Source organism: Lissotriton vulgaris, chromosome 10, assembly GCF_964263255.1.
Source record: "Lissotriton vulgaris chromosome 10, aLisVul1.2, whole genome shotgun sequence".
In the NCBI taxonomy this organism is placed as follows: Eukaryota; Metazoa; Chordata; class Amphibia; order Caudata; family Salamandridae; genus Lissotriton; species Lissotriton vulgaris.
In genome coordinates, this window is record NC_141698.1 from 793,400,590 (window position 1) to 793,428,032 (window position 27,443).

At 41.4% G+C, this 27,443-nt stretch overlaps 1 protein-coding gene across 1 annotated transcript in view; it reads right to left on the reverse strand.

The window, feature by feature from the left end:
• DNAH11 (dynein axonemal heavy chain 11) overlaps positions 1 to 27,443 on the reverse strand; it is a 3,435,931-nt gene that overhangs the window by 952,462 nt on the left and 2,456,026 nt on the right. Inside the window, exon 63 of the mRNA XM_086939827.1 lies at positions 15,714 to 15,848. Coding sequence (XP_086795953.1) covers positions 15,714 to 15,848 — 135 coding nt within the window. The remainder of the gene's footprint in view (positions 1 to 15,713; positions 15,849 to 27,443) is intronic.

Sequence of the window (27,443 nt, forward strand, 5' to 3'; positions counted from 1 at the left end):
CTCTCTATACAGACTGGATTCGTCGCAACATGCCCACTGCGTGCAGCGGGGCTGTTGCATCACCTCCCCAGGGTCTCAGGAGTGACGCATTGCTTGTTGTACCTATTTGGACATTGATACCTATCTCTGCCAACTAGAGACCCCCAGATCTAACAGTCACACATAGTGAAAAGCACATACAGAGGCACACACACATGCTTGCACAAATGGTCCACTGTTACAGATTTGGCAACACTCATGCCTCCTAGACTTTTAAAAGCGATTTGCTCTACCCGTGATTGAATCTTTTTTCGTTTTTAATTTAACTGTCTTTGCCTGTGGTTGTTACAGTTTAAAAATTGTAGTTTTAACCTGCCCGTGTTTGCACAATTTATCACCTATTTTGTGTTTAAACCTATGGTTTTTACTTGCCCGTGACTGTTTCCATTTAACCTGTTGAATTGTGGGACTTGCAGTCCATACTCTGTATTTTTTCCCTCTCATTCCTCGTGACTATCAGTTTTTTCCCTCCAAATTTCTCCCTTGCTTTTTGTTAAGACCTGTATATTAAGCAGTCCACCACCAATTCCCATATTGTGTTAGCAAGAGGGATATTCTACATCAGAGAGAGAACAGAGGGTGCTCCAAGACAGAAGTAATCTGCTGTGAGCTGTTTAAGCTGTGTTTTATAGGGATTGTGCACTTCATGTTTGACTAGGAGAGTGAGTAAAGATTTATAGAAACAGTATTGTTAGAGGACAAAGTTTGTTAGGGCCTTACCTGCAGAAGTCCCTAGTGTAGATTGAACCTATCTGTCTCCTAGTAGATTCTGAATAGAGCAGCAGCTTCCAACTCCCTGTTCAGCAAACCTTGTCTGAGGTTGCTGGGACCTTATATTGTCTGCTATTGGATGGTATATGTGTGCACTGATTGGTGGTTGTATCTGGTGTTTCTTTTGGATTAGGGTTAGTGTTCTCATTGGTTGGGTATTTGAGGGTTCTGATTGGTTTCTGGATCTGTGATTCAATTCATGTAGAGTTAGGACTAGGGCTAGGATTAGGCTTTCTATTGAAAGTAGTGATTCGGGCTTCTTGTAATATTGGCTGCTGGACTAGGTGTGGGATTAAAACCAGGGTTAGGCTTTTTATTGGAAGTAGGGACTAGTGTTTCCTGTATCACTGGTTGATGGGACTAGGATTGGGCCTACTGCTAGGGCCTCTATTGTACGTAGAGATTAGGGTTTTTGAACCTGATTGAGTCCTTGGACTAGGGCTAAGATTGGCTGTAAGGTCCTGGTCTCCTATTAGTTCTAGATTTTAGGGCTAGTGTTGTGATTGGATATTGTTAGGGCTAGGGTTCCCTTTGGCTGAAGGGATCACCAGACAACTAGGGCTATAAAAGGCCAAGGCTTAGGGTGTCTCAGCCGGGTGTCAAGGCTAAGGGCAGTTGCTTGTTTGAGCCTGTTAAGGGCAGAAAGGACAAGAGCAGTTGCCTGTTTGAGCCTGTTAATGGCAGAGAGGACAAAGGGCAGTTGCCTATTTGAGCCTGTTCGAGACTGGTTGGGACTAGGGCCAGAAACGCTGCCCATTTCCCCATTCACTAATACCCACCCTACATCATCCACATCCACAAACAGAGTAACACATGCACACCAAATGTACACCACACACTTACTAAAAACCAACCTTATGCATAATTCAATGTCTCAGCACCCACTACTAAACCACACAAACCCCACCTGTTCACCCTTCTATCCCAGCTACTACACACTTCCGTCATCACATACAAACAGTGCACAGCTCTATCCTATAACACAAACCAATCCACTCATCACTAACACAACCCCATTCCGCACCAAACTTAACTACATTCCATCCAGACACACAGTCCCTGCTCTAATAACTCCTAACAGACCCCTTTTTATCACTGACAAACATATACTCAGCCTTCCATCATTTGTCCAACCAACACCCTCCTCTTCCTTCTACTATAATAACACAAACGCACAACACATACACTGCACCGCACCACACATTTTAACTCTTCCAACAAACCAGTCTAAGACGAACACTCCTACCTACCTTTACTTCATTCCCTTCTACACACAATATAAACTCATCTCATAAACACATCACCACCTCCTCTACCTTACAACTTTCACTCGCGAAAAAATACTATACAAACAAATCCATCTCATGAAACAAATACACCAGCACCTCTTTTCACTAGTCCTCAATAACAAAGCATATGACGCACACCAGCTCAACAAAATCTCACATGTTTAAGAAAGACAAGGGAACCCAAAAGGTATGCCATAGGGACCTTGGGCAGTATCATGTTACAAAAAACAGTGGTCCCTACTCGTGGACACAATGGTATACTGAGCTAATAATCACACACCTGATAAGTGTTATGTCTTTTGTCCAGCCGGACAAGGAATTTATTTAACAATTTTCTTAATAAAACTGAATAAACACATTAATAACAAGTGGGCACAGCCGTGACCCACAACATTCAGACAAAACAACGAACAGAATGCGCCGCCGACTTCTGGATATCAAGCTATTATGCTCCCGATCCAGACGACTCTCCACGCTGGACAAGGCAGTGCCAATTCCTCCATTGTTTATGGTATCTGCTGATCCGATGATTTGCCTGTTGTAATACGCAATTGCATTAAAAGGTAGTGTAATATTTAAAGACAACAATGACTATATTTTTGTCCTGATGAGGATGCCTCTCACTTAACTTAGGCATCGAAACGTCGTCGACCAAAAAACCCCCTTATGCAATATGACATTTAAAATATTGTGAAATGCAATGGTGTGGTTATGACAATCTCTGTCTGTAACACTGACTACAAGTACACAGACATATTTTTGCTTTGCTCCTTTTACCATTCTGTTCGTTGTTTTGTCTGAATGTTGTGGGTCACGGCTGTGCCCACTTGTTATTAATGTGTTCATTCAGTTTTATTAAGAAAATTGTTAAATAAATTCCTTGTCCGGCTGGACAAAAGACACAACACTTATCAGGTGTTTGATTATTAGCTCAGTATACCATTGTGTCCACGAGTAGGGACCACTGTTTTTTGTAACACAACAAAATCTCACAAGCACAACACCTCATAATACTTACCATCACAAAATACAAACATACTCCCACCTTTGAAACAACACAAAGGAACAAACTCCAATGCAAAGCTTTCTCTTTTCCACCACACCTAACACACATACAGTAACACAGCAACTCTCTTCCAACTACCTCTCATCCATTGGACAATTTAGAACCTTACTACATGACCCACAGCTGCACCACCACCCCTGCCTCATACACCAACAGCCCTAAACAAAAGCAAACAATATAAGCAAAGTGCCACACCCCACAACTTCGCATCTCCATATCTACCGCACAACAATGTTACACCGCGAAAACAACACAGCGTACCAACTCACTCTCAAACACTGTCTCTCCACCTATAGACACAGACGCATCAAAATGCCTTCTTAGCCTGCTGGATGAGGGCCACATTACAGAACAGCTACACAATACTGATCACTCTTCTACAAAAGTAAGTCTCACTATCACTAAAGCACATTCTCTAAACTGTCTACTAATAAATGCTCAATCACTCTCTAAAAACAAACATCACATCTATGACCTTCTCACCGATGCAAAACCGGACGTTCCTCTAGGCTATCAAACAATCACCCAAAATCGTATAGGCAAAAAAGAGGTGGTCTAGCTGTTGTGTTCAGACAACCATTACATATCATTAAAGTTGACAACATCTCAATAAAGAATAGTGAGGCTCTTCTCAGCAGATGCAATCCTACACCTTCTTCCTCCTGTAACTTTCTGCTCCTTTACAGACCTCCACATATCAAGGCGCCATTTCCATGCGCACTTCTAGACACAGTTTCAAACAAGATAACAATACACTCCAACCTATGCATTCTGGGTGACCTCAACATTTGGTTTGACAAACCCATTATGACCCATCCAAAAACAATAATCAATGGCCCAGACGTACTGAACCTGCATCAGATTGTCCACAAACTCACACATATCGCTGTACATATTCTAAATGTCATTTTTGCTAATGCCGAACTAGTTACATTTCAAACTATAACTCCAGTCACATGGTCAGACCACCATTTGCTTGCTTTCCAACATAAAACAACACTAAGCAACTCACCTAAAACTGCCTTACATGCATCTACCTATCGACTGGGGAACAAACTCAATTTGGAACACTAGAAACACAACTAACATGCAGTACTGATCTGGAAACAATAAATTAGGTTCAAAAACTATACGAGTGGCTGAAGGAAGCTTTTGACATCCTGATACGACAAAGACCACACAACAGAACAAAAGAAAAAAAGTGCCTTGAATAAATATAGAGATAAAAGACATAAAACAACAAATTAGAAATCTGCAACATACCTGGCTCAAAACAAATACCAAACAAGACAAACTTCACCTACAGAAAATTAACAGATTATACAAGTCAGGTATCAATAAAGCTAAGAAAAGGTACTATTCAGACAGAATTCATAATGTTAAATGTTCAAATAAAGAATTCTAAAAAATACTCAATGAATTTTGTAGGTCATATTGCCTAGAAAGAACACCTCCAGTTACTCAAGATTTCACAGACAAATTGCCAAATCATTACACGGACAAAGCTGACACGTTGAACTCATACATAAAATCGAGACAAAGCACCAGCACTAATCCTTTTACAAAACAACAATTCAAGAATACTCTAACCCAGCCTTTCCGTTCCTTCCAAGATATTTCACACAATGAGTTTATGGACCTGGTCAAAGCAAGCAGGCCTGCCGGCAGCCCTTCAGACCCGTGTCGACCGCAAACTTGGAAGACAATTTTTTTAACAACCTCTGCTGCCGCTCAGGTAACAAGAATCATCAACAATTCCTTAACTACCGTTATATTTCCAGAAGAACTCAAAAAGTCATACTTATGCCCTTAACTGAAGAAAACAAACTTGGTCCCGCTGAACGCTGACAACTACAGACCCTCTACAAATGGACCTTTTCTAGGAAAACTGATAGAAAGAGCAGTGTTTGCACAGATGTCACAATTCATTGAAGAGAATGCCATACTTTTAGACTTCCAAACAGTATTCTGTCCAGAAAAAGGCTCAGAATCTGCCATCCTTGACATCTGAGATGAACTGAAGAGCACAGTAGATGGCAACGGGGTTGCCGAGCTACTCCTTTTGGACCTCTTGGCTGCCTTTGACACGGTTGACCATGACACTCTGAAACAAAGACTCTATGAAGCCGGCATAGAGGGGACTGCTCTAGACTGGATCACGTCCAACCTTGAAACAGAACTAATGTCATCCATACCCCACCTTTTCCATCGAAACCATACTCCACAAAAGCAGGTGTCCCTCAAGGATGTATCATCTCGCCCATGCTTTTCAACATCTACATGAAGTCATTACCGGTACTCATTAATCAATTTCACCTCACTTGCTATAACTATGCAGATGACCCACAAATACTCCTTCACCTGGAATGCCTTAAAGACATTGGAATCTCTCCAATGTTCAGTTGTCTCAGAACCGTGGATCAGTGGATGACTTGGAGTCATGTCAAATTTAATGCTTCCAAAAAAGAAATACTCAAGTGTGGCAATTGGAAACATTATGAACCGACTGCAGCCTGGCCTGATGAACAGGGATCACCACTTAAAGGAAGTAAGAAACCTCAGCATGACAATGGACTCCAAGCTATTGATGAATGCCCAAGTCGACAAACTAGCAAGATCAAGCTTTGTCACTATAAAAACGCTGCAACAAATTTTTCCCCATTTGGGATTTCCACACCAGGTCCAAGCTACCATCTCCCTTGTTCTGTCCAAACTCGATTATGCCAATAGCCTCTACCACGGATCACCTTTAACAACCATGAAAAGACTACAACAGATTCAGAACTTGGCTGCCAGACTACTCTTACATAAAGAATCACAAGATCACATCTCACATGCCTTGAAAACCCTGCATTGTTTACCGGTTGCCAGACGATCCATGTTCAAGTTGCTTTGTATCACCCACAAAGCAATACATGGAATGGGACTGCTCTTCATCAGGAATACAATCACCAAACACATTCAACAAAGGACCTCTGCTCTAAAGTGGCACCTCCCCTCAAAATCCCAAGATACTAGAAAGAAAACGTAGGTGACACATCCTTCTCTGTCTGTTCAAGCAGCCAAACTATGGAACTCTTTACCCCTTAACATAAGATCCACGGACAACCACCTATTGTTTAGAAAAATACTCAAGAATTGGCTCTTCCGAACATAAGCACTATAAGCAAACAGACATTTACAGCATATCCCTCTGTATATAAGCATTTATTTTTACCATAGATATGTACCTATCCTTGTTTATTGCTTTGTATATACTTTGTATAAGTAATGATGTTGTTAAAAAATAAATAAACATACAAAGTTTAAGTACAATAACACTTGAAAACCAGAGTTATTCTAAGGCGCCTTTAATCTACATATACTTACTTCCTATATGCATCTATATGCCTTCCATGTACCTGGATCTATATATTTATTACTTTTCTCCTAAAAAAAAGCACATCCAATGCGCTACCCCATTTCTCATCGTATGCCTTTACCAATATCTTTAATCTACATATACCTACCTCCTTTATGCATCTATATACTTTCCATGTACTTATGGATCTATATATTTATTACTTTCTTTCAGTTCAGCATATCCAATGCACTACCCTATTTCTCACCATATACTTCTCTCAAAATATCTTCTACCCAAACTTTCTGACTCATCTCAAACTTCTTTCTACTACTCTTTCCAATGCACTACCCTATTTCTCACCCTATACCTCTATCAATACATCCTCTAATACACTCTCTCATTTATGCCAAACCCCATACCACTACTATGATCCCCAAAATAACACTTTCCAGATGCATTTAGGTTTGGCACGGATCTCAGTTTTTCACAAACCTTTTTCAAATGCGGCTTGCCAGGAACATGTTTCGGCTATTTAGCTGGCCTTTTTCACACATGAAGTAGCAAATGGAATCCAACATTTAAATAGTGATGTGTTATGAATGGACATGGTAGAAACAGTACCTATGTTTTCTACCTTCTACAAACATATCTACACAAACTCCATTATTGCATTATTTATTACTATAACTTTTATAACATATATATATATATATATATAATTATATATTACCTACCGGCAGTCGCAAGTATGCAGTTATAGTTCTGTCTGCTTTTCCATAAGCAAAGCATTTTTGGTTTGCTAATAACTAATAACTTTGGGCCCGGTTGACAAACCTTCACAAAACTGTTTTTTTAAAAAGCTCATCCACCTCACATACTTCCTGTCCTTTTTTGGGATCATCCGTTAAGCGGGGGAAGAAAAAAAAAGAGGGGTCCTAAAATGTAAAATCTTCTTGCATTTTACAAGGCTTCTTTACGCAGGGCTATAGCAAAAACTGCTTTCGAGAATTAATCCAAATTCATCAGGAAGCTAAATCTTTATTCGCAGATTGTGCTTTTGTGATTTGGTGTAAACTAGTTTAGTAATTTTTGAAAAATAAAGGATCAAAAATAATTGTATATTTTGGCAGTTGGATTTTCAAGAATCCCACCAGGCTTATACGAGAGCGCAAAATAAAAAATGGAGCCCTGTGATTGGTCGAGAGGCCCTTTTTTGCCATGAGCCTTCACTTTCTCACAGGAGGTAGAGACTTCCACGAGTCCCGCGAGCACTCTGATTCGCTGGCTGTTGGAATGCTAGAAATGAAATGGCCGCCAATATTGTTTACTGTAAAAAATAATTGAGCTGTTGTGAAAGTTAAGTAAAAATCTATATAAGGGGGCAGCAGCAGAAAAGCATGCTGTCCCTCTAGATTTTGAGATGAGGTTTCTAAGGGCTAACTACTGTGAAGAAGATAAATGTAGATTGTTTGTAACTAAATTTTATGATCTCGCAAGACTCTAGCGGGATCGTGAATGGTAAAAAGGAGTAGATGAGTTCTCAATACACTCTATTAGTAGGAATGCATATTGTGGTCCTTGTATTTGAGAGGAAGTATGTAAGAGATAAATACTGTGATGATTAGCAGGTTACTTCTTTTTTTAAATTCAAGATCTTGCAATACTCTTGGGGGATCGTGAAAAGCACGAAGAAGTAGGTGATGTTTGAAAACCTTCTTCTATGCACAATTTTTACTGTATCAAGGAGTCCTATTGCAGATGGTGTTTATCTGACTCTACTATTTATGGTAATTAGTTTGAGAAGAGATGTGAATATAGTTAAGGCTCATCCACACACCCTTCTATGCACATCCTTCATCTTAGAGAGGTCTGAAAGGAGAGGCAAGTCCCTCCATACACCCTACTATGCTCATGTCAGCTTAGAGAGATATGAAAGGAGAGCCTGCTCCCTCCTCACACACCTATAATTACAAAGAGATGTCTCTGCAGAGACACCAATCTCTCTCAATACATCCAACTACACTCACCCGTCATTTGAGAGAGAAGTCTAAAAGTATAAAGGCAGACCCTTCTGACACCCTATTATGCATACCTGTCATTTGAGAGCGATTTCTGAATGGAGAGCCCAGGCCCTCTCCATACCCTACTATGCACACCCACCATTACAGAGACAAGTCTCAACAGAGGCCAGTTCCTCCACACATCCTACTATATACATCCGTCATCTGAGAGTGAGGTCTGAAAGGAGAACTCAGTCCTTCCATACACCCTACTACCCACACATATAATTACAGCGAGAGGTCTCAGCAGAGGCCAGTCCATCCACACACCCTACTATGCACACCAGTCATTTGTGAGGGAGAGACCTAAAAGAAGAAGGCACTCCCACCACAGACCCCACTCTTCACCCCACCATCTGTGATAGAGAGGTATGAAAGTAGAGACCAGTCCCTTCACACACCATACTACACACAACTACTGTCATATGAGAGAGAGTTCCCAAAGGAGAGCCAGTCGCTCCACACACCCTACTATGCACACACATAATTATATAGAGAGGTCTAAGCAATGAGACCTGTCCCATCCACACACTCTACTATGCCCAGCTGTCATCTGAGAGAGAGGTCTAAACGGAGAAGGCTTTACTACCCCACACCTTAGTACGCACACCAGTCATCTGAGAGAGAGATGTCTGAAAGGAGAGACCAGTCCCTCCACACACCATGCTAAAATAAACCCATCATCTGAGAGGTCAGAAAGGAGGGCCAAATCCCACCCCACACCCTACTACTCACAGGTTTCACTACAGAGAGAGGTATCAGCAGAGAGGTAATTCCCTTTAAATCCTACTGTGCCCACCCGTCATCTGAGAGAGGGGTCTCAAAGGAGGTGCCAGTCCCTCTCCACACCTACTACGCACACCCATCATTACATAGATAGGTCTGAAAGGAGAGCCCAGTCCCTCTCCACATCATACTATAAACATCTATCATTATACAGAGAGGTCTCAGCAGAGAGGCCAGTCCCCTCACACACACTATTATGCACACATGTCATCTGAGAGAGATGTCTAAAAGGAGTTCCTCCTCACACCCAACTACACAGACCTATCTTCACAGTGAGAGTTCTCAGCAAAGAGGCCAGTCCCTCCACACACCCTACTATGCACACCCATCATCTGGGAGAGTAATGACACCTAAAAAAAGATTGCTGGTGACATGTCTTGATATCAGAGTTACAATAACTGACCATATAAACAATTTCTATTGAATGTTTCTCTGTTTAATACTCACACACATTTTACAAAGATTTTACAAACTGTGAATCAAATCTGGTCTCGTTACAATAAAAAGACTTATTTTACTAAATTATGTCAGAACACAACATATATTATAAAGTCATTCTACCATACATACACTAATACAAAAAACTAATTTACTTAACAAAATCAATGAAATCCACTGAAAAAAACAAAGGCTAAAGTAACGCTATAGTTAGGTAAATTTGTCAGTGTAAACATTAACATTTTGAACTACAAAAACCACAGAAATTCACAGTTATAGTTGACAGTGCTAGCATCTCAATAATGTAATTTGAGAGGTCATCAGTGTTGTCATAAATGATGTCATAGAACATGTCATGAGTGATGTCATACATGAGGTCATAAGCACTGCATGTCAGGGGTGCAAGTGATAGTTATACACACACAGACATGCATACGTAGACGATATAGTGGTGGTCGATATTTTTGTAGGTCGATTTAGACATACAGCTAGAATATGCTTATGAAGGCAAGAGCGAGAGAAAAAGTGAGAGGTCAAGAGATTAATAAAGTAGTAGAACATGGTGGAAAATAAATAAATTAAAACATTTGCATCCCTTAAAAAGAGACTTGAAAATAGATGACTCAAAAAACAGGAACACATCTAAATTAAACATTACATAACTGACCTAGTTAAAAAACTGAATGATATCACCAGCTCAGTACATACACATATGTACATTATTGTGCAAAATATAAAAACTTGATTGCAGGAATACGCAAACATTTTAATATCCGAAAAGTGGAGAAGAGTTTAGAAACAGAGCGGAAAAGAACATACATGTTGTCCTTCAAGACAATAGTTGTGAAAGTGAAATGATGAAGCATGAAGAAATGTGGCAAATTTGCTCCCATATGATGACTACATTTGGGAAGATTTTCAGTATTTATGTAATTAACATTTATGGATAAAAAATGTTCGCCAGGTAGAAACTTTGATGTAAGCAATTCAGTCACACATAGGTAGTAGGGCATTTACCTTTTTTTAGTATCTTTGTAGGGAAATCAGTTTTTCTCAAGCAGAACTACTTTAAACACAGCAGTAATCCTCCACAATTATCCCTATGATCTGTGGGTATTTTTAGAATGGCTACCTATCTACAAGGAGTATGTGAATCCTCAAAATGCACACTTATGTGTGTGTGTGTGGTCATCTACATCTTTAGATAGGACTTCTGCATTTTAAGCTAGCTCCTTTGTGTAATGCCCACAAACTTGCCATGACTGTAAATTCAAAAAAAGGAAAGCATATCACCAAACAGCTCAAAGGCAATCATATTTAGTGAACTATACATGTGTTAATGCAATACCACTTACCGCCTTGTCTGCCACAGTATGCTTTCAGTGTTACAACAAGAGTATAGTTCTAGCAAACACAAACTCAAAAGCTAAGGGCATTAGCCTCCCAAAAATGAATGATTTCTGAGAATCAAGTCTGATTGCCTGAGGAGTTTATGAAAAGCACTCAATTGCCTGGGTTACTCTATATCCCCCTAAACTGGCATGGCGTCACCAATCATGAGGTTCATTTGGAATCCAATCAAAGTGCAGAGGGGGTGTTGCTTCTATCTAGAATTGAGCATACAGAAATCTCCTGTCAGGGCTGTGTGTCATCCAGGAAATACACAGGGACAACCTTTGTACAGGAACCAATGTAAATTGAGGCACCGTAATCCAGTCTAGATTGAGCAAGTGCAATGACCACAGGAATATGGCAAGTGAATGGATGTAAAGTAGTGTCACTTTAGGTTTTTTCAAGTATAAGAAACAACAAATGAAAACGCTGTTCTCCTAGGTGTCCATGGAATGAATGAGCATCACTGTGGACATATTTCCAGGTCACAGACCTGATTTACTTATGTGGATTGTGGACCAATCACTTAAAGCCACAGGCTTGGGTTCCTTTTAGTGCTGCCAATTCTGCTAATGAAAAACTCTTCTTTGACTGAATTTAAGACGATTGATAGATACCCACTGCCTATTCAAGGCAAGGCAAAATAACAAGTTCCAATGTATCTCTGTGGGACAGTAAAAAGATGAATTGGGTATCCTCAGTGTACATATGCAATTGTATAAGTTGCTTCAGTACTTTGACCAAAAGTAGCCTGTAAATGTTGGTGAACAATAGGCCCAATCCCAAATTAGGCTGCTAAACAACATCAAGGTAATCATTCTGTAATCTAACCTACATCTTGTACAGACATTAGTACTTGCAAGTTTAAATAATGGAAACCCACTTCAAGTGGGTTCAGCAAAATTAATCTCGACTCTTTGGTATCAGTGCAGCAGCAAGGCTAGTCTTTGGCAGACAACTCTTTGTCCACATTGGCTTTAATCTCTCTATGCTGCCACAGATATGTTTTCAAAATAGCTTGTCTCAATAAATGTTTGAACTTGTAGCTTATCATTTTTACTTTCATTTTGTTGAATACTTTAATAACAAGAATGGTTATAAAAAAAGGCTTGATTGGCATACAAAGTCCACCACTTGAAACACCAAAATATGAGCAGTCAAAATGTAGATTTCAGAGTCATGAGAGAACTATTCAGAAAGGATGAACTATTACTGGAAATACCCATTTTCCAAGAAGAACCGAGACTCAGTCAACCTCTTTTCCAGCTGAGGATTGAGAAACTGGAACTCTCTTCCAATGGCTCTTTGAAGAGTTCTGATCTACAACATATCCTGGAAAAGGGTGAAGATCCTCATCTTTAAAGGAAATCTCACCTGAGATGACGGAAGCATACCACTGTTAACCTTAGCACCCGTAACAAAATAACAACATTCCTCCTTAATCCCCTACTTCCTCTATCATTTGATGCTGTCGCTCCACAGCATTTAAATGTGGTTGATTTAACTAGTCATGTTTTCTACTGGAAGAAATATTACGCTCCCTACTAACATTCGACCTCCTACCTCACCTGTAGGAGACTGCACCTCTGCATTACTTTATGTGCACTGCCTTCAGTGCCACAGTTCTTGCTTTATCCATCATCTACTACAGATGTAGTCCACATTGTTAGGCTCCCTACTTAATAAACTGTGCTCCTGTTTACCTCCTACATCCATTTCATACCCTCTTTTCCTCCATGCATAAATTTTCCTCTCCACAGTCAGCACTTATACCATTAAAGGATGACAGGAGAATTTCCTAGACATAAAATTTGAAGAAAACCCAGAGAACGCACATAGGAAATCCACTAAGGAAAATCCATGTGAGTCAAGAGTTAAGCAAACCATGAAGATTTATTTCAAATTAAGAATCAATAAAGCGAGAAGGCAGCTGTTAGTCAATTAAATTTCATGAGACGATAAAATAAGGTTCACCACCTCCAAAAATATTACAATTACAACCGTCTGACATAGAGCCTGTCTCTATGAATTAAGGAAAATCTACTATCTTTTGGTATGAAACCAAATAATAGTCTGACATAGAAACTGCTCTTCTAATAAAGGGGATCACTTCTGGCAAACATTTCAATTTCAGCAGCACAGAACCATGGCCTTAAGCATGGTGTTAAGGGGCGCCATGTGTTGTACTTCTAATGTCACATTAATAAAGCCAATCATCTTTCAGATGTTTCATTGCCAAAAAAACAAGCCAACTCTCAAAACCCTTCCAAAATTGATAAACAAGTAGAACATTTAGCCTACATTCAAGTGAAAATTACATTGCATTACTAAACAATAGCTGCTTGAAAATATGAATAAAATCAAGCAGGCTTCCGTTTGAGCTAGCGCTAGCAAATTTGTTACTTCGCCACAGAACAGGGCACATTTCAACTATTTTATGAAGAAAGGAAAAATGCTGTATAAGCAAAACATAAATGCAATTCACATTTTAAAAGCCATGTTTCACTGCAGTCAGGGGCTAAGGCCCTGGAAATTTGTTTTGCAGCCTACTTATGCTAACTTAAGCACACAATTTTATTAATTCCAGTTTTGCGTTCTCACCATTCATACTTTAACATGATTCAGCCCATCTGCCCTCATTCCCAAAGGATGGACCACTAAACTGAATAGCTTCCTGCACCACCACCACCACTCCTCCATACCGCTCCTTTGCCCACCTTCATTTATGTTAAGCCCTCAATTGCTCTTGATTCTGGTTTTAACAACCTAACCAATTGAATACACATACTTTATATTTCTGTTACTTTTTCAATTAAACTGTTGTCCAAAATGCATGCTATTTTGGCCCTTTTTTAATTGCGAGTCGCAATTAAGGAATACCACCCCATTCATTTCTATGGGCCTAGAGGCCCATGGGAATGAATGGGAAGACATTCTCAATTTGCGAATCGCAATTAGCGAATCGCAAATTGAGAATGCAATTTCAAGGGTGCAGGGGTGTCCAAAGGACACCCTTTTGCATCCCTGAAATTGATCTGTGCAAATATGTTGCACACACACATGCCCTTAGGTCATGTGTGTGCGCAACATGAAACCTTGAAAAATGCACAAAAGTGCATTTTTCAAAGATTTTGCAAATTACCATGAAGTTGAACTTCCTGGTAATTTGCTACTCCTATTAGCGAAATAGCTAATTTTTTTACTTTGATGCATTGCATTTAAGGAATCTCAATTTGAGATTCCTTAAATGCAAGTAATTGCAATTTAGCGAATTCTTAATTTGCGATTTTTGCATTTGGGATGATGCATCCCAAATGCAAAAATACCGGTTGCGAGCGGATTTTACCTTGATGCATCTGGACCTTGGTCTTCGGCCCTCTTCTTTCATATGGATTTGGAACTCTGAAGTGACTTGAACTATCCCTCTAATGAACGGCAGCTCGTACTTTATCGCTAATATAATTTTATACAAGACTATTGATGCCATGTAAACCAACTTTCCTAGATGTTTGTGGGTGTAGGCCTCCTCTTGTACAGCGCTCCAACACCCTCATGGGCCCAATTTGAGTTAAAGGGCACGGCCCAAATAAATAAAATGAATAAATAGGTTGCCTTTGCTAAATCACATTTTATGAGCGTTGTTACTTAATGCATAACAAATTTGCCAATAACACCTCTGCCTTAAACACTTAGCCAAAGAATTGATTTATGCGGTATGACCCACCTTATCCGTCGACAATTATTATGTTTTAGACACAGGAGGCATCTTTTTAGTAATTTGTATTTCTGTTGGAAGTAGATGAGCAGCATTTCGGTAGTATCTCTTTGTTTCCCTTTATTCTGGATATGTTAGAAGTAGGAAGGGCCTTTACTGCACTCGGTAATTACCAATAAATCAGTGACTTACTTGCCAGATATGGTAAACATATACCCCGGTTGACTGACCTGATGAAATTTACCTGGTGAAAAATGCAAGGGGGAAAGTAATACCTGCCACACTTAAAGTTCCCATATGTGCAGCAAAAGGAATCACTGCACACACTGGAATTTAATGGGGAGAGGATGTGGCCTAACGGCTAGGGCGGTCAACCTCAAATCCGGGGAACCGGGTTCTAGTCTCAGCAAGGACGTGCAAAATCCGGTGATTTTGGGCAAATCACTCAATATCCCTTTGCCTAACAAAAATGAATTTATCCTCATGTAACGCAACTGGTGCTCGTGTAAAGAGCTCTGATAGCAAATACCTTCGGGTCAAGTTTGCGCTATATAAATCTCAGTTAAACAAAAAGTGGGCAATCGTAATGGTACCATATGACTCAGATTCTACAGAAAATAAATATTAGGAGTCTTTCTAGATGAGATGCCTAAGGATGGGAGGGAAAGCGGTAATGAGACAGCAGCAGCATTGCACTATATGTTAAGATCTGAAGCTACATCCAGGCACTTAGCGCATTTAACACCCCAGTGATCTCATCAGTTGCAGCTAGTTATGCATCACATAGAGCAGAAATGGGATAAAGAGTACTTGCCTCGAGTCCCTTGACGAGTCTGTTCGCTAACTCTATTGTACGGTTGGTTTGATGAACATCTTCTTGGCAGCGGACCTTCTCGGCTATCGCTTTCTCATAGGAAGCCGTGAGTCTTGCCAAATGATTATCCAGCTCCTGCCCAGAGGAATGAAGAATGAATTCAGCTGAAGGATGACCGCCATTATACATCTTTAACATTCTCTGGAGCGATGGAGGTGCAGAGTCAATTTGTAGACAGATCAGATATATCAGGATGTAAAAGGCACACAGCAGAAGATAGCACTGTGATCACTTTGTTAACACAGTTAAGTAGCCGGGCTGGTATTTTGTTTTTACAGCGCAGACACTGGGGAAGGTATTATTGGTTAATAATAGAATTTGAAGAGACTGCCTGATTGGTGTGTGACACAACACATATATATGTTATAGTCATACAGGAAGGCTGGGTGAATTAGATCTGTACTTTTTTTTCTTCCTTTCGTTTTTGCTAGCCGGATCACACTCATCGTGACCGAAGAGTAACCACTGTTCACTTTTTCTTTATCCATTTTAAGAGATTTTAACAAATACTTCATCGTTTTCCTTCATCATTTCCCTGCTGCCATGTTAGGGATAGTGTTCGAAATTGTAAGGGTTTTACATTGTTTGAGTGTATTGGTTGTAGTACACCTGCATACAATTATTTCTCTTCTCATGCTACATTCGATGCACTGGGGTAGCTGCCACAATACAAAAACAGAAACCAAAACAGATCAATAGCTAACTCTAATCCCAAAACCGATATTTATTAATTCCATGTAATAGTTAACTTGCAGTTCATTATAAAAAAACACAGCATCAGTTGTCTTTGGCCTGTTAGCTGATCTGAGCTACAACCTCTTTTTTCTGCCGCATCTCCACACATTACACTCAAAACCTGTCCTCGGATGCAAAAGTGGAATAATCTTTATGCAGTAGACAGAGACAGTTCTCAGTTCTCTAACTTTCAAGCGTACCAAAAACATTTTAAATCACCAAATTTGAATACTTAATTTGTGCCGCTGGGTGAGGGTTTTGGGCTCCGGAACTCATTTTCGTTATTGGGACTTATTTTTCAGAATCACACTTTGACCCGGAAGAAGAGAGATAAAGGCAGAAAAGGGAGAGAGAAGGAGGAAATGGGAGACGGAAAACAGTGTCAAAGGTAGAACGTGGGGTTGAGAAGAACCTGTAAAAGTAAATAAAAAGGGTGGCATGTAAGAAAGAAGCATGGGAGGAATGAAAAGTAGGCAGCCTTGGTATTTGTCAATCTCAGTATTCGTCAGCGCAGACATCAGGGTCCTGAAATTTTGGGACCCTTCACTTCTTTTTTTTAATTTTTTTATTTACATATTAAACCCTGTCTAGTTTTTGCAGCTTTAAATGGAACAGATCACTGTAGGAAAGACAGTCTTTTCGCCCTTATCACTCATATTTTTTGGCTGATGATGGTGGTTATTGACTCAGAAAGTGCCCTGGGCTCTGCTAACTGGGCACAGGACCAGTGCTCCGTCATCTAAAGGTATATGGGAATTAATATATTTCTAATTGGCAGTCACAACCTACTTGTAGGTCCCTAGTATATGGTAGGGCATGTAGGTTCAGAGACCCCGGTGACTTAATGCACTTAAGTATGCACTGCTGTGGTGTCTGATGTCTTTTTTTAAGCCAGACCTGCCAAAATAAAATGTCCAAATTTGACTTTGGAATTAAAAGTACTTCCTAAGTCAAAAATGACTTTTTTTATTACTTAAAAGTCGTTCTCAGGTCTGCTGTAGGTTATGGTGCATAGTAATAAAAAGCAGGGACAATATAAAAGATGTTTTATATGCCATGGGAAGGTAAACAGCCAAAGTAATTTTTACTGTTGTAGTGTTGCTAGCCCCATAGCCTAAAATGGGGAACGCTTTATTAAATTTAATAAAGTCAAAATTTGCTTTTGAGCTAGTTAGCAGTTTAATTCCAAGTATAAAATTAATGGTCACATTAAAAGCAACAACTTTCCAAGGTTAGATTTAATATAACTAATAAAGGAAAGTATTTTGAGAACTTACCATCTTGATATTACCTAAAGCAGCCTTTTCAATTGGTCTGCCTTTTTCAGCCTGAGCAAAGCAGCTCCATGAGCAGGTGTGAAGAGGCCTGGAACTGAAGCAATGCAGCCATTTGACATGAACAGATTTGCTTCCTAGAGGTGCCAGGGAGAGGAAGGGGGCAAGGGGGATAGGATTTCAAAGGAGCCAGGCCAGCCGCCACTTCCTTGATCCCCAGCCATATGGGAGCCCCCTAATAAGATTTGGAGAGGGGCTGGAAGGGGAGTGTAGTCTGATGTTAGCCCCACCTTTGAGTTAGGTTACAAAGACACAGAGAGAGATTTTCTACAGTTCGATTTTTAGAGAGCACTCCATTCTAGGTCAGAAATATGCCACACTTCGCAAGGAAGTGGTTACAGCAGAAGGAGGTAACTTTACCCTTACTGGTTGGGGTGCCCCCCCTTACCAACCCAGAATAGAGAATAAATATGGAAGAGTTGCCAAAGCTCCTCATAACACTACCTGGACCACCAAAAGAAGCACTGCCCTGCTGGACCTTTGAACTGCACCACGAAAGGCTTGCACTTGGGAGGACTGCCCCTGCTAGACTCACAAGGTTTTAAAACGAAATTATTTTGTCTGTGTAAATAGAAAAGGAGTGAACTCCCTGATGAGCGACAGGTACAACAGAGCTGGAAGAAGTCACCTGCAATGCCAAGGAGAGAATCCCCCAGCTGACCAGTTGCAAAAAATCTCGGCATATGGTTCGGGGAGGGCCTAAGATTTGAGGACCACATAAAGAAATTATCCGGGACATGCTTTGCTACTCTGAGAATGTTACGAAGATTCTTCCCATTGCTTCCCAGAGAAGCCAGGGAGACCGTCGCTCGAGCACTCATTTTAGCAAGGCTGGACTACGCGAACGCCCTGTTTAGCGGCATTCCCGCTTATTTGGTTAAGCGTCTGCTGGTTATCCAGAATGCCGCTGTCCATCTCCTTTTTAATGTTCCGAGATGGAAGAGCGTTCGCTTTCATATGTCTAGCCTTCACTGGCTGCCAGTGCCACAACGCATCCTATTCAAATCCCTAGTGCTCTCATTTAGAGCTATTCATGACCAAGGACCTGCCTATTTGAAGAAGAGATTTACCCTCTATGCTCCCACACGAGCTCTTAGATCGTCCTCTTTGTTCAAAATGACTCTTCCTCGCTTTAAGCGAACCAGACTAGGGGGCCAGTCCATACCTGTAGTGGCAGCCCGAGCCTGGAACGCCCTTCCCCTCCACTTGCGTTCCACTCAGTGCGTAGCCCAGTTCAAGAGAAATCTGAAAACCCATCTTTTCAGGAGTGTGACATAAGTTGATTTCCGTCAGTTCTCCTCTGCTCTTTTCCATCGCGCCAGGATACTCCCAAGTAATAGAGAGCGTTATAAAATGGTTTATACATACATACATACATACAAATGGATTGTTTCTGGATGTACAGGTGCATTGTGGGAAATTGAGTCCTAGCCGACTATAGGCAATCCAGATTCTCTGAGTCATTAGCCAGAGCTAGTGGATCCTTACATTTTCCAGAGGGACACGCCACAAGGAACATCTGTGGACAAAGGAAACTTTTTGCAAAGTTTTGCAGAAAAGTTCCAGGAGGAGACCGGCCCAATGTCAAGAGTCTATCCACCGACAATGACTCGCCTATCGGATCTACCTTGCTGGTTCGTCCCGCTGAAAATCTGCAGATGGAGCCCAACAAGAGGCTGAGAAGGGAGCTGTCAGCAACCGCTTTGAGACAGTCCACACTGTCGATGCCGGAGGATTCGATGCCCATCATTTCATCAATCCACTAAGCTGCAGCAGGCCACCATCATCCACTCAAGCTCTGGATCCAAGAAGCCAGAAGATTCGACATAGAGAGAAAAGCTCCATGAAAGACTAAGTCTGAAGGTAAACTATTGACTGGGACCTAGAGCTCAGCCCATCTGACACACCCATCACAGCGGTCAGCCTAAAAGTTTGACTTTGTCCCAGTCCCAGTCCAGCGCGACTAGATAGACACGTTCTAGTAGCGAACAACTCCTGAATTCGTATTTCACTACTGGGAGGCCTACGTCTCCCATAGGATAACCTTGGGTTGCCTTACTACATTTAACAAGTGCTACCTTTTGATGAGGATCAGGTAGGAGGTTTGGGTTTGGTGTCTAAGGAATTGTAATTGAAAATCCTCTTTTAAGCGGGTTTAGGGGAACTCACAGATACCTGTAAAGGTTTTAAACTGGCCTTTATTGGCTTCAACAGTTTCTTCCGTCTGGGGCTTTGTCTATAGTTTGGTAATGTGGCTTCGGGGTCTTTGTCTGGGGTTGCCTGTCCTCTCAAAAAGGATCTTCCTTTCTTCCTCCACTCCAGGGTGATCCTGAGTCAGCCGCCGGTCCGGAATGCAATTAAAATAAAAGAAAAGGACTTGGTTTCAGTCGCGTGACTTGCACAGTCAATACTAGAGAAGGAAAGTGAGGGAGCACACAGTGCACAAACTAGTCAAACAAAACGAGCAACTGGTAACGGTTGTCGCCTGCCAAAAAGTGCTCAGGGAAAGGGGTGGTGAGTGGATATTGCCGGAGTGAGTTTTAGGGGAATTTGAATCCCTTCCTCCCTACCCACCCCGTGACTCGCACCCCTACCTGGGTGAGCCACGCGTCTCCTGACGAGTGGCTGGGCGAAACTTGGTAATATTGACCTCTTGGCTCTGCCGTCTGGCGCAGGGTCCTGTCTCTTCCGCATTTCTCCGTCGGACCTTCCTGGGCTCGTCCCGCAGCTTCCCTGCACTCTCCTGCTCGTGCTCGCGTCAGGGCCGCCTCCTCCTCTGTTCTTCCGGGTTTTGGAGCTTCACAAACCGTGATGTCCTAGGGGGCAGGGTCTTCCGAGAACTCAGCCCAAATAAAGTAACACGTCCCGTTTCCTCTGGCGGTTGGAAGAGGGTTGTTCCTGCTGTGTTCCAGGTTTCCGGTTGCTGTGAGGTAAGAGGTAAGACCGGCATAGTCCTGTCAATTAAGTCAGCCTTTTTTTAAGGTCCCGGACTGGCCGCCCCGTGAAAACTCTTAAATGTCAAAGTTGGATTTTAAGTAACAATATTGAAAATGCCAAGTTTAGAAAGTTGAAAAAACAGGGGAATTTTTACCTAGGCCTCTGAAATGATTTAAACACTGAATGTTATTAGGATAAACACAACTTTATTTGTTTACCCAGACAATTAGTTTTGTCATTGGTTTTTTAGATTTTGTGTTGTCTTTTTATGAACAGAAAGGGAAATTGCCATCAACATCACATATAGCCATATGTGGATTACATTACATTGTGCGAATATTTACAACAATTATTCTCGCTTAGTAATATCCACCGTAGTGACCTGTTCCCCTTTCCTTCCTGACAGCACTACTGGCGGAAACCTGGAGAGGAATATTAGCGCTTCTGTAAACAGACATAAGTAAGTCCCCGCATTGTTTGTCAGTCACGTTTAGAATTGAAGCTTTAAGAGACTCCAAACTGATTGGCGTAATTTAAATCCCACAGATAAACATTCTGGATAACGACAGGTTTAATCTTGGAACAGGCAGCTTGCCTCCGGACTGAGAAAGTCTAAGGTAACACCGTCCCCTGTGCTCACACTAGCATAGATGTTTTTGCTTTTCAAACGTGCCGTTTTGACCAATTTCCCGCTCTGTTACAGCGCGGACCCACAGCATATGACACCGTCTTCAATGATTTTAGAGCAATATTGGATAACTCGTGCATAAGGTATGCCGCCTCCCGTCATGTTAATCAACATAACAAATGGCTTGAGGACTATTCTTTCTTTTTTGATTAAAACGCACTTTTCCCCTTTCTGTTTTAGAAATAGTGCCCTTGGACTAGAATTATACTGCCCTGATGAGATTCCTGTGATTCAGCTAACAGGATTCGAAACGCGTCGGCTCTCTAAATTTGGACATTTGTTTGTACACTTGATATTAGAATTTGGAACTATTGGTGTATTCGAAACTGCTTAGCTTCATTGATTAGGTCAGCGCGATTGGCCAGGGGTCTTTTTTGAATAATGTTCACCCTTGAGCCGTAGTATTGCCAAAAGAACTGTTTTGGTTAATTCATTGTCCATGTGTGTGTATAATGTTGAGCACTCTGTAAATGTAAATGTTTTTTCACATTATTTTCACATAATTTGTGTTCTAATTGTTGTAAATATTCGCACAATGTAATGTAATCCACATATGGCTATATGTGAGGTTGATGGCAATTTCCCTTTCTGTTCATAAAAAGACAACACAAAATCTAAAAAACCAATGACAAAACTAATTGTCTGGGTAAACAAATAAAGTTGTGTTTATCCTAATAACATTCAGTGTTTAAATCATTTCAGAGGCCTAGGTAAAAATTCCCCTGTTTTTTTATTATATTGGCCCTACCTACCCTCTTTTCCACAGGGCCTAACCACCCTTGTTCTTTGCATCATTGAGCGGGCAGAAGCCCGAGTGGATAGGGATTGACACAAATTGTGTCCTCCATATCTCTTCACTTAATTGTGAGCATTCGCAGGAGCGTTTTCTCCTGCTTAGCATGGCAGAAAAGGATACGCTGTCCTTCACGGAAAGCCATATCCAAAATCTCACCGAGTCCTCGCCATTTTCTAACATCACTCTCAGTACCTCGGCAAAACAACAAAATGAGGGAGACAAACTGACTCGCCTTAAAAAAAAACACATTCGTACTGAACTCCACGGTTATTTTCTGTTGAAACATCTAAAAGCAGGGACTATACCTTGGGGCCTACAGGTTAAAAACATTCCAGTCATCTTCACGGAAGATGCGGATTATAAAAAAGGTTTTAGCCAAATCAACACCAAATGCAGTAGAGATCTAATGGTCCACACAATAGAGACAGCTCAACGCATCTGCAGTCAGGAAGAAAAGGAGATTGAGGAACTGGTCAAAAACATTAATGACACTCAGACTACCACAGAAGCAAAATTGCTTTTAGAGAAGATTGAAAAGGAAATTGCCCTTTTCAAAGATAACACTCTAAACATTAAAACAGCTCAGTTTGATAGAGATTCCCAATCCTTTAAGTTAGAACAGGTTTATCCATTTCTAAAAGAAGATTTCTACACCTCGGGTGAGTCCCGAGTAGCCCTTACTTCATTTCAGGGCAGACCTAGGAATAGGTTCACAACCTTTTCAGACACAAGCTCTTCCGACTCCTCCTCAGATCCCAGGCAAAACAACACAAAAAGACGGGGAGCCTCTGCAACATCAGCGCCTTTTTTAGCCAGAGGAGGGCAATCCCGGGTTCGCTTCAAGCAGCCATGGGAGATGCGAACCCGCAACAAATTTTACAAGAGTTAGAACCTTCAACGGTAGTCAACTTGTCTAATAAACAGTTGACACGTGATGAAGAAAGACTGTTGAACCTGGGCCTAAAGTTCGTCCCCACCCAGAGAACTGACGAAACTCAAACTGGAGGCACTAGATTTTTGTCGCAAGGTGAGACTGAAAGCTTTCTTTGCTGGCTCTGAAACGACGTCAATTCAGGAAACCACTGGACTGCGGGTCAAATCGCGGTTCACACCTACACAAAATGTTCCCAAACAGATAATTGCCTTTGAGCAAGCGGTCCTATCGTCCCTCACGAAATTGGAGAAAGCTAAATGGTTCACTAAAAATAACATCAGCAAAAGCCAGAGCAAAGCCATTCGTGATCTAAAAACGGACACATCAATTATAATCAAACAGGCAGACAAGGGCGGTGCTGTGGTTCTATGGCCCCGCTCTATGTATCTGGCTGAAGGCCAAACACATGTGACTAATCGTGAGTGGTACAGACCTTCCAGGGAAGATCCAATTCATGCCATCCAGGACAAAATCTCAAGAATCACTAAGACAGGACTGGAAGAGGGTTATCTCGGGCCGAAGGAATTTGAATTTCTCAATCAAAAATCTCCAAGAACGCCAGTTCTGTACTTCTTGCCCAAAATACATAAAAACGACACGATGCCTCCGGGAAGACCAATAGTCTCCGGGTGTGACTCTGTACTCGAGCCACTTTCGAAATACATTGATTTCTTTTTAAAGCCCTTCGTTCCAAATGTCAAATCATATTTGAGGGACACAATGGATTTTCTCACTAAAACGGAGGGGCAAGCATTCAATGCAGAAACCCAATTGATGGCAACACTAGATGTTGCCTCGCTATACACTCAAATCCCCCAGGATGAGGCACTGGAGGTGATTGAGTTATATCTAGATCAGCGTGAAAGACCTCACCGAGTCCCCACTGCATTCATCGTGTCACTGGCAGAAATCACCTCACGGAACAACTATTTCAAATTCGAGAATGAGTTCTTCATTCAGATCAAGGGGACAGCCATGGGCTGTCCCTATGCGCCGGAGCTGGCAGTACTTTTCATGGCTCAATATGAACACAAATTCATATTCAACGACAATCCCTTTTCATGCAATATCAAACAATGGCTAAGATATATCGATGACGTCTGGCTCCTGTGGCAGGGGAGCCAGACCGACCTCGATGGATTCCATGTTTGGCTCAATTCACGTCACCGAGTCATCAAATTCACCTTAAATTCCAGTAACCAAAAAATGACCTTTCTTGACGTCACAGTAAGTGCCAGTGAAGCAAACCTGACGGCCTCCTTGTACAAAAAGGAAACTGATCGAAACACAATTCTCCACTATCAAAGCTCACACCCACAAAGTTTAAAAGAAAACTTACCTTACGGGCAGCTGCTCAGGATCAGACGAAATTGTACAAATATATCTGATTTTGACTTGCATGCAACATCCTTTTGCAGCGAAATGGCGAAGCGTGGATACCCCAAAAAACTTCTAAAACACTCCAAAAATAGAGCCAGATTCACTCCGAGAGAGTCTCTACTCAAGGTAAAAGAAAAAAGTGAATCACAAACTAGTGTGTGTTACCACCTTCAGTCAACACACTAACCATTTCAAACGGATCATTTTAAAAAATTGGCATCTATTAGAAACCTTGGAGTATCCCCTAGCCAAACCAATTTTCGCAATGCGCAAGAACACGAGCATAGGACAACAGCTGATCAAAGCGGACAGTTACATCCCGCCACAGAAAAGTGACTTAATAACACAGTGGAACTTAAAACCAATATGTGGGCACCACAAATGTGGCAATTGTGTTTCATGTACAACCACGATTGAAGGCAATGTCTTTTCCCACAATGACATACAATGGAAACACCAGGTTTTTACAAATTGTAAGACTAAAGATGTTGTCTATGCTGTGGTCTGTCCATGCGACAGAGTCTACATTGGCAAAACGAGCCAGGCAGTCAATGTAAGAATTACCCAACACCGATCCCGAATAAAAAAGAAAGTGCTGTCCGCACCAATGGTAGACCATTTCTTGGAAAAAAATCACGGTGAAACTGATTTCAAATGGACAGTACTGGCAAAGATAGATGCAAAACATCAGTCCGAGGTTGAAAATATGCTGCTGCGAAAAGAGTCTTATCTCATTTTAAAATTTGATAGTGTCAACAAAGGGTTGAATACTCTAAGTGAAATCAACAGATCCTAGGAAACGGGATCCAACTTGCGGAACTACAATCCCCATAAGGCACCATAACATTACCGGGACCAGCGAGATCCTGATTGGTTAATTTCCAATAACACTGCACACACACCCAACTCAGGCACAGCCTCGGACAACCACACCGAGAGCGGGCCGTGCAGCAGTGTGTACGCGGGACGCCGCACCACGAATACCGCCGGTAATCTTTGGCGCCGCGTGACACTCTCCCTTTGTTTCACACTCGCTTAGTAATATCCACCGTAGTGACCTGTTCCCCTTTCCTTCCTGACAGCACTACTGGCGGAAACCCGGAGAGGAATATTAGCGCTTCTGTAAACAGACATAAGTAAGTCCCCGCATTGTTTGTCAGTCACGTTTAGAATTGAAGCTTTAAGAGACTCCAAACTGATTGGCGTAATTTAAATCCCACAGATAAACATTCTGGATAACGACAGGTTTAATCTTGGAACAGGCAGCTTGCCTCCGGACTGAGAAAGTCTAAGGTAACACCGTCCCCTGTGCTCACACTAGCATAGATGTTTTTGCTTTTCAAACGTGCCGTTTTGACCAATTTCCCGCTCTGTTACAGCGCGGACCCACAGCATATGACACCGTCTTCAATGATTTTAGAGCAATATTGGATAACTCGTGCATAAGGTATGCCGCCTCCCGCCATGTTAATCAACATAACAAATGGCTTGAGGACTATTCTTTCTTTTTTGATTAAAACGCACTTTTCCCCTTTCTGTTTTAGAAATAGTGCCCTTGGACTAGAATTATACTGCCCTGATGAGATTCCTGTGATTCAGCTAACAGGATTCGAAACGCGTCGGCTCTCTAAATTTGGACATTTGTTTGTACACTTGATATTAGAATTTGGAACTATTGGTGTATTCGAAACTGCTTAGCTTCATTGATTAGGTCAGCGCGATTGGCCAGGGGTCTTTTTTGAATAATGTTCACCCTTGAGCCGTAGTATTGCCAAAAGAACTGTTTTGGTTAATTCATTGTCCATGTGTGTGTATAATGTTGAGCACTCTGTAAATGTAAATGTTTTTTCACATTATTTTCACATAATTTGTGTTCTAATTGTTGTAAATATTCGCACAATGTAATGTAATCCACATATGGCTATATGTGAGGTTGATGGCAATTTCCCTTTCTGTTCATAAAAAGACAACACAAAATCTAAAAAACCAATGACAAAACTAATTGTCTGGGTAAACAAATAAAGTTGTGTTTATCCTAATAACATTCAGTGTTTAAATCATTTCAGAGGCCTAGGTAAAAATTCCCCTGTTTTTTCATTATATTGGCCCTACCTACCCTCTTTTCCACAGGGCCTAACCACCCTTGTTCTTTGCATCATTGAGCGGGCAGAAGCCCGAGTGGATAGGGATTGACACAAATTGTGTCCTCCATATCTCTTCACTTAATTGTGAGCATTCGCAGGAGCGTTTTCTCCTGCTTAGCATGGCAGAAAAGGATATGCTGGCCTTTGAGCAAGCGGTCCTATCGTCCCTCACGAAATTGGAGAAAGCTAAATGGTTCACTAAAAATAACATCAGCAAAAGCCAGAGCAAAGCCATTCGTGATCTAAAAACTGACACATCAATTATAATCAAACAGGCAGACAAGGGCGGTGCTGTGGTTCTATGGCCCCGCTCTATGTATCTGGCTGAAGGCCAAACACATGTGACTAATCGTGAGTGGTACAGACCTTCCAGGGAAGATCCGATTCATGCCATCCAGGACAAAATCTCAAGAATCACTAAGACAGGACTGGAAGAGGATTATCTCGGGCCGAAGGAATTTGAATTTCTCAATCAAAAATCTCCAAGAACGCCAGTTCTGTACTTCTTGCCCAAAATACATAAAAACGACACGATGCCTCCGGGAAGACCAATAGTCTCCGGGTGTGACTCTGTACTCGAGCCACTTTCGAAATACATTGATTTCTTTTTAAAGCCCTTCGTTCCAAATGTCAAATCATATTTGAGGGACACAATGGATTTTCTCACTAAAACGGAGGGGCAAGCATTCAATGCAGAAACCCAATTGATGGCAACACTAGAT